Genomic DNA, 12,055 nt, shown 5'->3' with positions numbered 1-12,055 from the left:
GCCTAGCGGGTCATTTTAAAGCTGTAAAAGGTGCATAGGCTCTCACCGAGGACGGGCACACTGCTGCGGGCAGGCCTTGTGAGAGGTAAGTAACTAATGGACCCCATTTAAGGTCAAAGACTGGATAATCATCTTTAAAAATGTCTGAGTCTTTCCATAGAGCGGAGTCTCCATAAACGTGCATGCCAAAGTGACGTCGCTGGTGTGCCAGGCTTTTTCCATGCCGCTGCTATGGTAAGCTTTGCTGCTCCTAGACACATCCATATGATTGCTTTATCGAACGACGGTTTGTGGTCCAACACTGGGGCCCTAACCCCTAATAGAGCCCTCTCAATATCTGTCCGGATTGGGTAACCTAACATATTGTTACGGTGCGAGAGTATTTCCTCCCAAATGGGGCGAATACTAGGGCAGTCCCACCAGATGTGACGGAAATCCCCCGGTTGCCCACATCCCCGCCAGCAGAGATCGGAGGTGTCGAGGAAAATCCGCCGAAGCTTATTAGGGTAGAGATACCAATCTAGGAGTGTTTTGTAGTGTGCTTCCCTCAGGGCCACTGATTTGTTGTCTAGTGAGATCTCCCCATAAATGTTTGCATTCTTCTTGACCTATATTTTTTCTTTTTTTTTGTGTTCATACAATTTTTTATTTTTTATTTGACAGAGTACATTTTGTTGGTTTATTATATGAAACAAAGCAGTTTTCTCTTGAGAATTATTGAAAGTATTATCTACTGTGATACTCGAAGGTGATTTTAACAAATCATGTGTATGTGTTATCACACATTCACCCCCAGAGGCACAGAATTTGAAATCAGTCAAGCTTTGAAGACATCTTTTAGACCAACACGAATGGGTGTTGAATGGCGATGTGTAACAAGACCTTTTTAAAAAATGGGACACTCTACAATTTGACCTGTTCACCACAAGAGAAAGTGCAAAAACCTCATGCCTTCGAATCCAGGTTCCCAGTATACAAGAACAATGCCTTTTATTAAAAAATGGATGAGGACATTTATCTCCCTTTCTTCTGATTCCTGCTGCTTCCAAAGTCATTGTCAAGACGGTGCAGTTCGAAATAACAATCAATACTCCTTGTTCCCTGTCACTTCAGCCTAACAAAAGATAAAGCACAAACCAGATTTTTTCTTCAGGATGTCAACAAAAATATTAAGTTGCATCCTGCACTGTGTGAACTTTGCCACCAGGCTCCTGAGTATCTACAATATGGCTGTCTGAGTCTACCTGATGACCCTGACAATGAACATCTTGGAAGAAGCAATCCTAGCATCCACTTGCTTATCTTATGCTTTCAAGTGGAAGAGATTCTGCACATATCTCAATTTCAAGCAATGGGGAGAATAAGGGATTTTAGCGCTCAATACACAAATATTTAAACATGAATGCAAACTTATGTGGTTTTTTAAAGAGTAGGGATGTCATCCCTGCATCCCTAAAATCCAAGAGGTTATACAATTAGCACGAGCCTCTAAGCAAGCACACGCAATAATGTTCAATACTGCCAATATTAGCCATCAAGTATATTCTCCGGTTCTTTTCTTTTATTGGTTCGAATTCTCTTCAAGCCAGGCAGCTCTGCTGAGGCAGTCCTTCCTCAGCAAAGCTGCCTACTGAAGCAAACAAAGACAGAAGGTGATCTGTAGGTGGAGATTTTCTGTGATCATTGGTGGAAGTCACTAGGTTTACCTTGAGAGTGGTTTTGGGGGAGAGGTAGTCAGTGGAAGAGACTGCCTTCTTAGACTACTTTTCTTAGATCATTTTTCCAATAATATTGGGTAGAGAATTCTAGCTTAAATGGTCGGGCGTCATCACCATTCAGACTAGTTTCACAATTTAAGTTCGCCATAGTAACTAAGTTATCTTCATTGTATAGTTAATTAAAACCATTATAAATATAAAATCTCGGGATGTCGTGAAAAATGCCTGCTCTAGAGAGGTGTTATCACCTCCTCCTCCCGGAAGGCTGGTAAACCAGCATATCAAGGTGGGAAGCTTCAAAGGCCTCTGCCGCCTTAGTTAAGCGAACCCAGGCTTTTCCAGACAAGGAAAATGCCACCCCCTGCTCTGGGCCCATCTGGCAGCAGGACAGGTGGGATAATTAGCTATGCAAGAGGTGTGTTACATTGCTAGGCTGGACACACCTCTAGGGTGACCAGTTGGAAGTGAACACAAAATTAGGAACTACACCATCTTGTATGGGGTGGATTTAGGAATTCTGGGACAGGATGATGTCCATTCCCCAATGGGAGTGGTCATCTAGGGGGTGTAGTATCCTGGGAGTAAGTAGCCCGTTGGCTACTAATCCTCACGTCCCTTAACACCGCTAAATTGATATTTAGGAGACCCCCTGATACCAGGGCATCAGATTTTGACAGACAAAAAGAAGTGGGCAAAGAAGAAGATTGCTGACCCCAGAACCAAGAAGCACGACTGACTTGGCGCCAACCTTGCCAGCCTGACCGCTGCACCTGACCCTGTGGAGCAACTGACTCATCCTGCTACTGTTCAGACTTCAAGAAACCGGAAGGGCTGCCAGTGCTTTGCCAATCAGCAAAGAAACTCCCTTGGAGTAGAGGAGCTACTCCCCGGCAGCCGCAGGCACCAAAGAAACAACGCCGGGTACACCGACTTGCTGCCTTTGGGGACTACTGACACAGCAGCCGCCCAGGAAGAGGTAGCAGTCCTCCTGCAGGTCAGGTCCATCCCTCCTCCAAGTGTGGGGACACCAGGAATGACCGGAGCCATACCTGGGGTACTGTACCCCTTGGTGCAGCCAAGGCTTGTTGCATCCAGTCCGAACACAAACGCTGAGGAAGACTGACCTGCACGTCGAGGCACTTCAGGGGCAGTGATACCCGCATCAAGGTGGCCCAGGTGTCCTGTTTGCCCCTCTGCAGCAGAAACAAAGAGTGATCCTGAAACCACTGCCACCTGACACCTCAAAGCCCCTCTGCACATGTGTCCCAGAGCCTGAGTCCAAAGGAGGTGACAATGCCAACAGGGTCCCCAGACCCACAAGAGCTGAGCACATCCTTGAGTCTAGCCAGACTGGACTTAGTCGCCACCTGCAGCCTTTCTGCAGGCCCCCTCCAACTGCAAGAGAACCCAGCACCGGACCGTACGCCAAAAGGCACCACTGCACCCAAGTCCCACAGCTCGAGGAGAAGTGGATCAAAGGTGTCCCCACATGACCGAGCATCTCAAGAGTTGAGCCCCCCCCCCTGTGGGTTCCCCCGTACTGGTCCAGTCCCTGCTTGCAGCCTCTTTCCAACCAGACCGTTCTACATTGAAGTGAATGGGACACCCGACGCCATGACACACCTCTGCACCCAGACGCCCCAGAGCCTCCCGAGGTGATCTGTTGGTGCGGCCTTGGACCTTGCCCCATACTCACCTTAAGTCTCGAAGAACAGTCCTGTAAGTGGCTAAGTGCCCAAATGCAGGACATGTTTTTCCCCCATAGGATAAAATTACCGCTTCCAAAAACTGCACTGTCAACTTTTGAGAAGTGTAAAAATTAATTACTTGAAAAGTACTTACCTGATTCTGATGATCTTGGTATCTAAATTCATATAAAAGTATGTTATTTTTATAAATCCGTGTTGGATTTTTTTATCTAGTGTATGTCTCATTACTGCCTTTGTGTATGCGATAAATGCATAGCACTACCTTTTGATATGCCTAATTGCGTGCCAACACTACCACAAAAGAGAGCATTTGGGGTGTAATTTGTGCCTCTAATTCCTTTGGGGTTTGTGTGTACTTTTGACACACTGTACCTCTTTTTGGTCCACTATATAGGGGCAGCTTCCTATAGACAACAAATCAATGAATTCCTCGAGCACTCATATCAACTGTTAATCCTCCATACATTTAATTGCCTATGCCATGGTAAACACCTAATCTCTTAAAAAAACAAGGTCTTCAGAACAAAATCACGGTGTGTGGGATTTCACTTAGACTGCATTCATTATCAGTTTTGTTATCTAAACAAAATTCCTTAAGACTTGCTAAAATAAACATGCGCCTAACTAAGGCTTTGATTCCTCCTGCAGAGATTATCCTAAAACCTTGAAATTACTTGATTGTTTATTCTTGTTTGAATCAACAGCCTATGCAAATTTAGATTTGTCGAGTTCCATAAACTTAGAGTATAACAACTGGGTACGTGACCACCGTAGATTTGGACTTAGTCCTCCTACTGTTATAAGTCACTTCTTCCAAAGTGTAAAATCTGCCTGTAATATCGAGGGCCCTAACACCTGAGACCCTCCTGCAGGATACTCTGCATAGTATAACAACACTGCAAAGAACTTGTTGGCCTGCTAAGAAAGAAAGAGGTTATTAACCACTTTAATGGCCCAAATAGTAGAAAAGCTGGACTCGGGCAGGGGGGGGGGGGGGGGGGGGGCGAAAGAAAGTTCCCTGTAGGAATTTTGCCGAAAGGGTTTTTTTCTCAAAAAGGGGTGTTCCTCCAGCAGAGAACATTCTGTTGGGGAACGCCCTGCGGAAATAGTAGAACAAAAGGAGTTTACTGACGTGAAGCCATCCCATTCATTGCCAGACTTGATAAAAGATTTTGGATTGTGACTATGTCCTCGCCAACGGGACCATTCCTGAATAGGTCAACCATTTATGAAGGTGATGAGTCTTGAGTCGTTGTAGGGCCCTATAGTGTGCAGGCCTGGGAATATCACCTAAATAGATGAGGACAGGGAGCTCTCCAAGTGAGAGATTTGACATAACTATGTACTCTGTTTCAAAAGGCTCTTTCATAGTTCTTGACTTACCGTCACCGTCTTCTTCAATGGAATGCTCAAGGTTGTTTCTTTGGAATCTCTAACAAACCCTGGGAACGTGGTTATCTAGGATGGGGACAGAAGAAATTAGTTCTCAATGATTACTAAGCCTAGTCCTCTCTAAAGTTTTACAGCTGTTTAAAGATGTTGGGAGGGCCTCCGCAGGCATTGATCCAAGAGTAGATTATCGTTCAGATAGACTATCAGATTAATGCCTCTTCAGGTCAGATGTTCTACTTCTGGTTTGAAAACCTTTGTGAAGCACCAGGTTGCTGACGACAGGCCAAACGAGAACATCTTGATTTCAACAGTTTGCTGCCAACTGAACTGAATAAACCTGTGATGCAGGAGAAAGATGGAAATTGTGAGATGAGTTCTTCAGATCAATACGTACAATCCAGTCTAGGTGTTTCAGGATATCTTAGATTAGATGGTGCCCCTCCATTTTGAAGTGGCTTTACACTACTCACTCATTGAAAGCCCCCTATCTCTCTTTTCTACTAGAAAGAGATTGTTTACTAAATCCCTGGGGTGTAGATCGACTGAGCATATTGCTCCTTTCTCTAATCACTCTTCGATTTCCAAATCTGATGGAAGTCGCCTGATCTGAGAATCATAGGGAGCATAGGTGACTTGCCTGTTGAGGGGCCCCTGAGAACTGTGTGTGGAAACCTTGGACTGTATGAAGGACCCAATCCATATGAGATGTCCAGTTGTGGATGAAATTCTCTAATCGACCCCCTACTTGGGAAGAAAGGCGAAAACATACCATTAAAGGTTGCCTTGTTAATGATTTTTATGAAAACCACCACTGGCACTGCATTGTCTCAAGCTTTGTGACGGGAAGAAGGTTCCAAATCATGATTGTTTCTTCAATTGGGCATGCCTGGAGCCATGCCTCCTGGACGGGAGTTGAGAAGTGTAGCGGCTGGCCAAACAGCCCCTGCCACGACTGACCCCTTAGAAAACCTATGGGGTGAAACTTCTTTTATTGGACATCTGCGCCTTATCAAGGGAAGTAAAGGAGCCACAAATTGCCCTAGTTACTTAATGGAAGGGGTCACCGAACAAACCTCCCTGGGCCACCGCCCCCACTTCTGAAGAAGCCAGGTCTCTACTGTTATCCAACTTTGGATCCACCTTTATTAACAAGGATCAGCGTAGAGCCTGTTGTGACAGGAAGGCCCTTTTTAGGCTATCAAAGGCACCATGGTTGACCTGAGGTCACGCGTGCATTTGTAGGGTCATAGGGTTGAGAGTCTATGGCCGTAGGGTCTCAAGAGGTGCCAGAAAAATCACCCACTTCTCGGCGCAGTCTAACATTCTCTTCTGAATAGATGTCTTCCAAGGGGATTCATGGCTTAAGATACCGCTTTGTGAATTGAGGCATTGACCGCCTCATAGAAGACATCATTCCAAGGGAGACAGACTCCTCCTCCACTTAGGAACTGTTGGTTCAGTGCATGACTGTATTGTTGTATTTTGAGAACCATTACTCAAATCCCGAAGGCTGTCTCTTTAATTTAATGCACTGGGGAACCCATGGCCATTTGAGAGTCCTTAGAGCTCACTTGAAGGGCAGTTACCTGGGGACACACAAACCCACGAAATTCAAGGGGGCAGTGTCCTGATTTAGGTCTTTCTTGGCTCTGGCTATGAATACAGACGCTGGTAAGGCATTGGAAAATGATTATACAGACCCTGAACAGGGTACCACACTATTAAAGAAATCCTTCCTTACAGACCGTTGAAGGGGCTCTGATCTCAATCACCACTGGGTGAAGTGGTTGGTGTACGTCTCTCTCAACCCCAGAGAGTTCAAAGACACGTGTGCCGAGCACAGAGGATTAAAGACATGCGTCCAAGTCCCATGAGCGGACAGCACCTCTAGTGGTCGAAGGACTGCACCACCCATGGTCCTGCCAGCAGTTATATTGAAGAGATTACAGCTGCGTAAAGACTGCGCACTGCGTTCCCCTAGCTGCATCAACAAGTGACTGTCTACAATGCACAATACAGTAAATCAATAATAAAATGGCCAATGAAAAGTGAAATAATAAGGGTGCTAGAGGCACTTATCTGTGGCTGCAGGAACACCGAAGAAAGAGGTATAGAAAGGGACATGGGACTATATGGTGAATTCTGGTGGTCCATGATTGGAGGGCACTGTTTTTCACTTGTTTCCCTGGTGTTTCTGGGAAGGTTAGTTTGATAATGTTAGTGGCCGCTGCTAATAAAATGCATGCAATTAAGCGAAGGAAGAAAGTGTAAACTGCGCCCCAGACAGTACATACAATCCTTATGGTCTGTTTACGTTTTGAAGCACATAGCTGGCCAATTTCTTTCAGACGGTTCCAGTAACTTCAATTCAGAACCCTCCTTCTCAGCGTGTCAATCTTGACACATCATTTATATAAGGCGATATCTACATGTGGTCCCTCATTTTTACAAACATTTTATACTATTTCCGTCCAAACTTTGCAATGGATTCGGGTCTCTTGCTGTGCCACTAATAAATCTCCCTGATTGGAGTTAACAAGTGAAGCAAGAGGATCTCTATTCAGTGCTAGATCATCCTGTTCTAGGAGGACCAGAACTTTGTTTTTTATTTCTGACCTAGCATCAAAGCTGTTACATAGGCTGTGCATACAGCCCCAGACTAAGCACAATTAAAGTAGATTGGTCTGCCCAACCGGTTGCCAGCAATAACTTCTTATGTATTCCACTTAGTCTGAACTAATTTCACAAGTGGTGATGGGCACCTCTGCACTTGTTCCTTTAAAGTATTAGGAAAGAATATGAATTTGGACTGACTTTGATAACTATACTTAAAGTGATGAAATATACTAGAAACCCTAAGGGTGCAGTTGAATCTCCTTGAATAAATAAATTTCCCTTGAAATTATTAGCAGTGAGAATTTCTCGTTTCTCTGCGTATACCTTCATTTACAGAAGGAGAATGGGTTACCCTATTAATTGTTACTCTGAAATGGCTAGTGAGAATTTTCATTAGCTTATGCCGGCGGCAGCTTGCGGTTACTGCTGCAGCCTGAAATTCTCAACCTCCCTTAAAATTATTTTCACACTTGCTTTGACGTGTCAAAAGGAGTGGTAACAGTAACGGCGTCTGAGAAAATGCTGGTGGCAGCTTTTTCCCGATATATAGAGTATTTGGTCGCTTGTATCCATCCTGCCTTCCTGGAGCGCCTTGCCCAAAGGGGATGTTTGGAGCTGGCTGTGGATTCCTCTGGTACCTGCCCAGGAAAAAAAACATCCAAAATAATTATTTGATTTAGGGCTTTCTTCAGTAGAGGTGGTAGTTGATGCTGGGTCTTAACTTGTGTCTGTGCTTATCGTCAATATGTGCTCAAAATGCGTGTTTTTGTGTTTTTTTTTTAACTGGAAAATGACTTCACTTTACGTGCATGTTATTACCATTCTCGCAGGTTGTCGAAATACTTCAGAAATTCTATGCAAACAATGAAAATGAACTTGGGATTAATTTCATCAACGAACTTATAGTGAGATTTCGACACTGCTCCAAGTGGGTTGGAAGACAAGCTTTTGCCTTCATTTGTCAGGTCTGTATTTATATGCATGCTCCTTTTTTTTTTTTAAAAGACCAGAGCAACCGATGTGCACTATATCCTCTTTCTATTATATAATGTTTTTAATTCCCAGTTTGTTCTTTGTTTTTCTAAGACTATTTACCATCATGCTCTCTTCCCCCTACAGTGCCGCCCTAAATCTGAGGACCTTGCCAAATGTCATTTTTAATACAATGTTTGTATTAAAATTTCTGAAAAACACACATCATCAGAGATAATGTTGCTCACAATAACGCACCAGTCATTATCCTTGGGCCCTTTGAATACGTTTTGGCGTGAGTCAGGGTTGCATGTTCAGCCAGAAAATGTTTATCACGCCTCTTTACATTTCTTGTATGTTTCCCCATTAGCGTGTTGCTTGTCTTGTGGTATCACTAAGTAGGTCTGACTTGTGCCCTAATGGTCCACTTCCTTGATCTCACCACAGCCGCAGGTTTGTCTTCCTCCAGCCTTCAGTCACGGTGCTTGGAACAATTTGTTGTACTGTGGGTCTGCCGCATTCTGGAGTATGTTGTCTACATATAGGAAGTCTTGGTAATCCATTCCTTCACTCAATGGAATAACCTCCCTCACTGGGTGTGACCTAATGCAGCATATAAGTGTTGTTACAGAGATTTGCCCAACACTACATTGCCTTTAATGTGGACTTGCAGGACAGTCGTATTATGGTCTCAGTGTTTCCAGGTAGTGGATAGGAGAGAGTAGGCGTCACTTGTTTGCCCCCTCCCCATATCCTCCAGTGTAAACCTTGCAGATAACTGGTCATTGATGCTCATCCCTTTCACTGAGTCTCTAAAGAAATTCTAGGTCAAAATTCATGCTCTTCAGAACCCGTGAATTAAAGCCCCTCTCGTCTGAACAAACCCTTTCTCAGCATCTGACACGGGTATCAATAAGAAGCCTTTGATGTTATACATCTAGCTGAGGTAGTTATTGAAACTTAACAATTCAACTAACCTGTCCACCGCTCAAAATAATTTCATATTGCCCTATACTAATTCACCACTAATCGTTTTTGGGTTCAAGCATAGCGTGCTACCCACCAAAAAAGCGATTTGACGCCTCGTCGGGGGTAGTCGGCACTATATAAATGCAATTGCAATTACACAAGTAGACCAGCATACATCCAGTTGATCAGGATTGAACAGTGACTTTTGTCATCAGGTGTTTATTTAGCTGCAAGCCTCATCCTGCAATCCAGCCTCATACATCATTTTTGTGCCTGTATGAAGAGAGAAATGCCTTGACATGATGCCCATTCAGCTTTTCTTTTTCCGTAACTCAGCCAGGACTTTAACTTTTTTGCTTACATCTAAGGAGTTTCCAGAATAGCCTCTTAAAGGACTGTGCCAGAAACCCATTGGGACCTGGTGTTCTATCTGGTTGCATTCGAGGTGTGCACTCTGATTTCAAGCATAACCTCTTACCTCTATCTTTTCTCTAACCCCAGTGAATAAACGATGCACTTTAAAATACTGTAGGACTTGAACATTAATGTTCCATGTTTCCAATACCACAAGCTACAAAGCCTGCTACAATATTCTGTGAAAGTATTGACTATAGTTTTACTCTCAAAAATGTCTGTCCTTGAGCATTCTTAATAGCCGCTACCCAGCACGTCAGTTCACCCCTTCTGCTCACCACAGGGTGATCTTTATGCGTTGTTCACCACGCCATCCAGGCAACATTGAGTCCCCCAGTGTTTGGCCCATGTTGCTTCTGTTATTAGCTTGTAATATTCTTCCTTCATCCATTCCATCACACGAAGTATCCTGTACTTCGCATCTTCCACGTATCACTTTTCCTGGGACAGTAGTTCATGCTTAGTCTGACGCCCCCCACCCCCAATCATTTCATGCTTGTTTGTGTAAGGAAAGCCGTGGTGCACAGCCCCCCAAGGAGTCACCCTTTTGTCAAGTATTCTCCCATATGCGAATGCGTGACTATCTCTGGATTTCTTGCATTTAATGCATCCAGTCTCCACAATCCAATTCTTCTCTCCCCCCCCCCCCCACCTCCCCCCCCCCCCCCTCCCAACCATGTTCGTGACCAGTGGGTATTCGTCACAAATACCCCTCTCAATGAACTCAATCTCCATAAGGTGCTCTTCGTTGGAACCGATGTAATGATGTGGTTTGTCCTGGCTTCGGCTGCTTGCGCCCTGGAAAAGTGTACTGCCTCTCAGTGCGTTTTGGATAAGGCAAATCTTAGTGCCTCTGCATATCTTTTCAACTCTGGGAGTCCCACATCTTCCTGACCTGCACGATCTGTCCCACTTTATGCTTCGTAATGCATTCAAGCCTCATTCCACATATCACCACCCCCTCCACCAGTTAAGCCTGGCGCGCCTCTACCAGCCTTCCAGCTCTTGCAGGAACGTCCTAAATAGTTGGGGGGCAAGCACACTCAGAATTTTCAATCCATGCCACTTGCTACAACACGGTAGTCCTGATTTAGCGCTCCAGTGTGCTTGCGCATGTTTGGTGTGCTCTAAATGGCACACTTTTCCAGGTGAATATCGCCTCTAGACCACCGTGAAGAATACTCCATGAATTAACTGCTCATACTATGCTCTGCCTGCAACCTGGGTTTCGTTCAACATTAAAGGTCTCTCGTGCAGAAATAACACTTCCGGTTCATTCCCTCTGACCGTCTGAGCCACTGTTGCTCTTTCGCTTTGGTACCTAAATCCATTGGGGTTACATGTCATAATTATTATGCCATTCTCCTTCACTTGTCCATGACCAATCCACTTTCTTTCAACAGTTGCTCGTGTCTATCTCCCATGTGAACTCAATTCTCAGCTTTTTCTCTTCCCGTTTATTTTTTGCTCCTTGGTTTATACTCTACGGTGCGCATGTCCTTTGCTAATTCTCTCTTGTTATTGTCACCTACTGTCAGTCCTCCAAACATGCCATTGGTCCCATTCTAGGTTTATCGTGCTTGCAGATTGTCTCACTAGTACTTCTGAGCTAAGACCTTGGTGGGGAAAAAGTTAGTACATTGCTGTAGTAAGTTTAGTTGAGTGATTTCTTGCGACTGGGTGTCCCCACTAACACTTCATTTTAACTCTCCATGTCCTCCAGAACGCTGGACCAACAAGCTATCAAAAATTAGGACCATTGGAAATCTACTTATTCTGTATATGTTGCCATCACTGAACTTTATGAAAATCTGCATTATAAATAGAAGCATGTAGAGATGCATATTCTTTAGGACTGTCGTAGAAGACGGTTTGCAATATATATTTCCTGTCTATATATATTTATATATATATATATATATTTTTGGTTTGCAGGCTGTGGTGGAAGAAGAATGTATTCCTGCAGAACAGTTTGTAATGCACTTGCTGCCAAGTCTGTTAAGTCTTACGTCGGATCCTGTGCCCAATGTCAGAGTACTGTTAGCAAAAGCTTTGAAGCGAAGTCTGTTAGAAAAAGGTAAATGTATTTTCCTTACCTCCTCTTATGCCAGACTGCAAGGTCAACACTAATTGTTCGAGTTAAGTTTTTATGTATGTATGTGTGTATATAATTGTACAACAGACACAACTGAACTGCTGTCTACATATGTGCTGATTTTATTTTGTGTTTGTCTCTGGGAGCCTGCCTTTTGTACGCTATTCTGA

General features: G+C 44.2%; 1 protein-coding gene across 3 annotated transcripts in view; it reads left to right on the top strand.

The window, feature by feature from the left end:
* The window catches only part of LOC146812317 (serine/threonine-protein phosphatase 4 regulatory subunit 1-like), a 389,023-nt gene that overhangs the window by 374,094 nt on the left and 2,874 nt on the right, over window positions 1–12,055 (top strand). For all 3 annotated transcript variants that reach the window (XM_085619300.1, XM_085619299.1, XM_085619298.1), the window contains 2 exons: window positions 8,266–8,400; window positions 11,726–11,867. In XM_085619300.1, the coding sequence (XP_085475426.1) occupies window positions 8,266–8,400; window positions 11,726–11,867 (277 nt within the window). The remainder of the gene's footprint in view (window positions 1–8,265; window positions 8,401–11,725; window positions 11,868–12,055) is intronic.

This window comes from Triturus cristatus, chromosome 7 (assembly GCF_964204655.1).
Source record: "Triturus cristatus chromosome 7, aTriCri1.1, whole genome shotgun sequence".
NCBI classification, from domain to species: Eukaryota; Metazoa; Chordata; class Amphibia; order Caudata; family Salamandridae; genus Triturus; species Triturus cristatus.
This window is presented reverse-complemented; position numbering and strand designations above follow the sequence as displayed.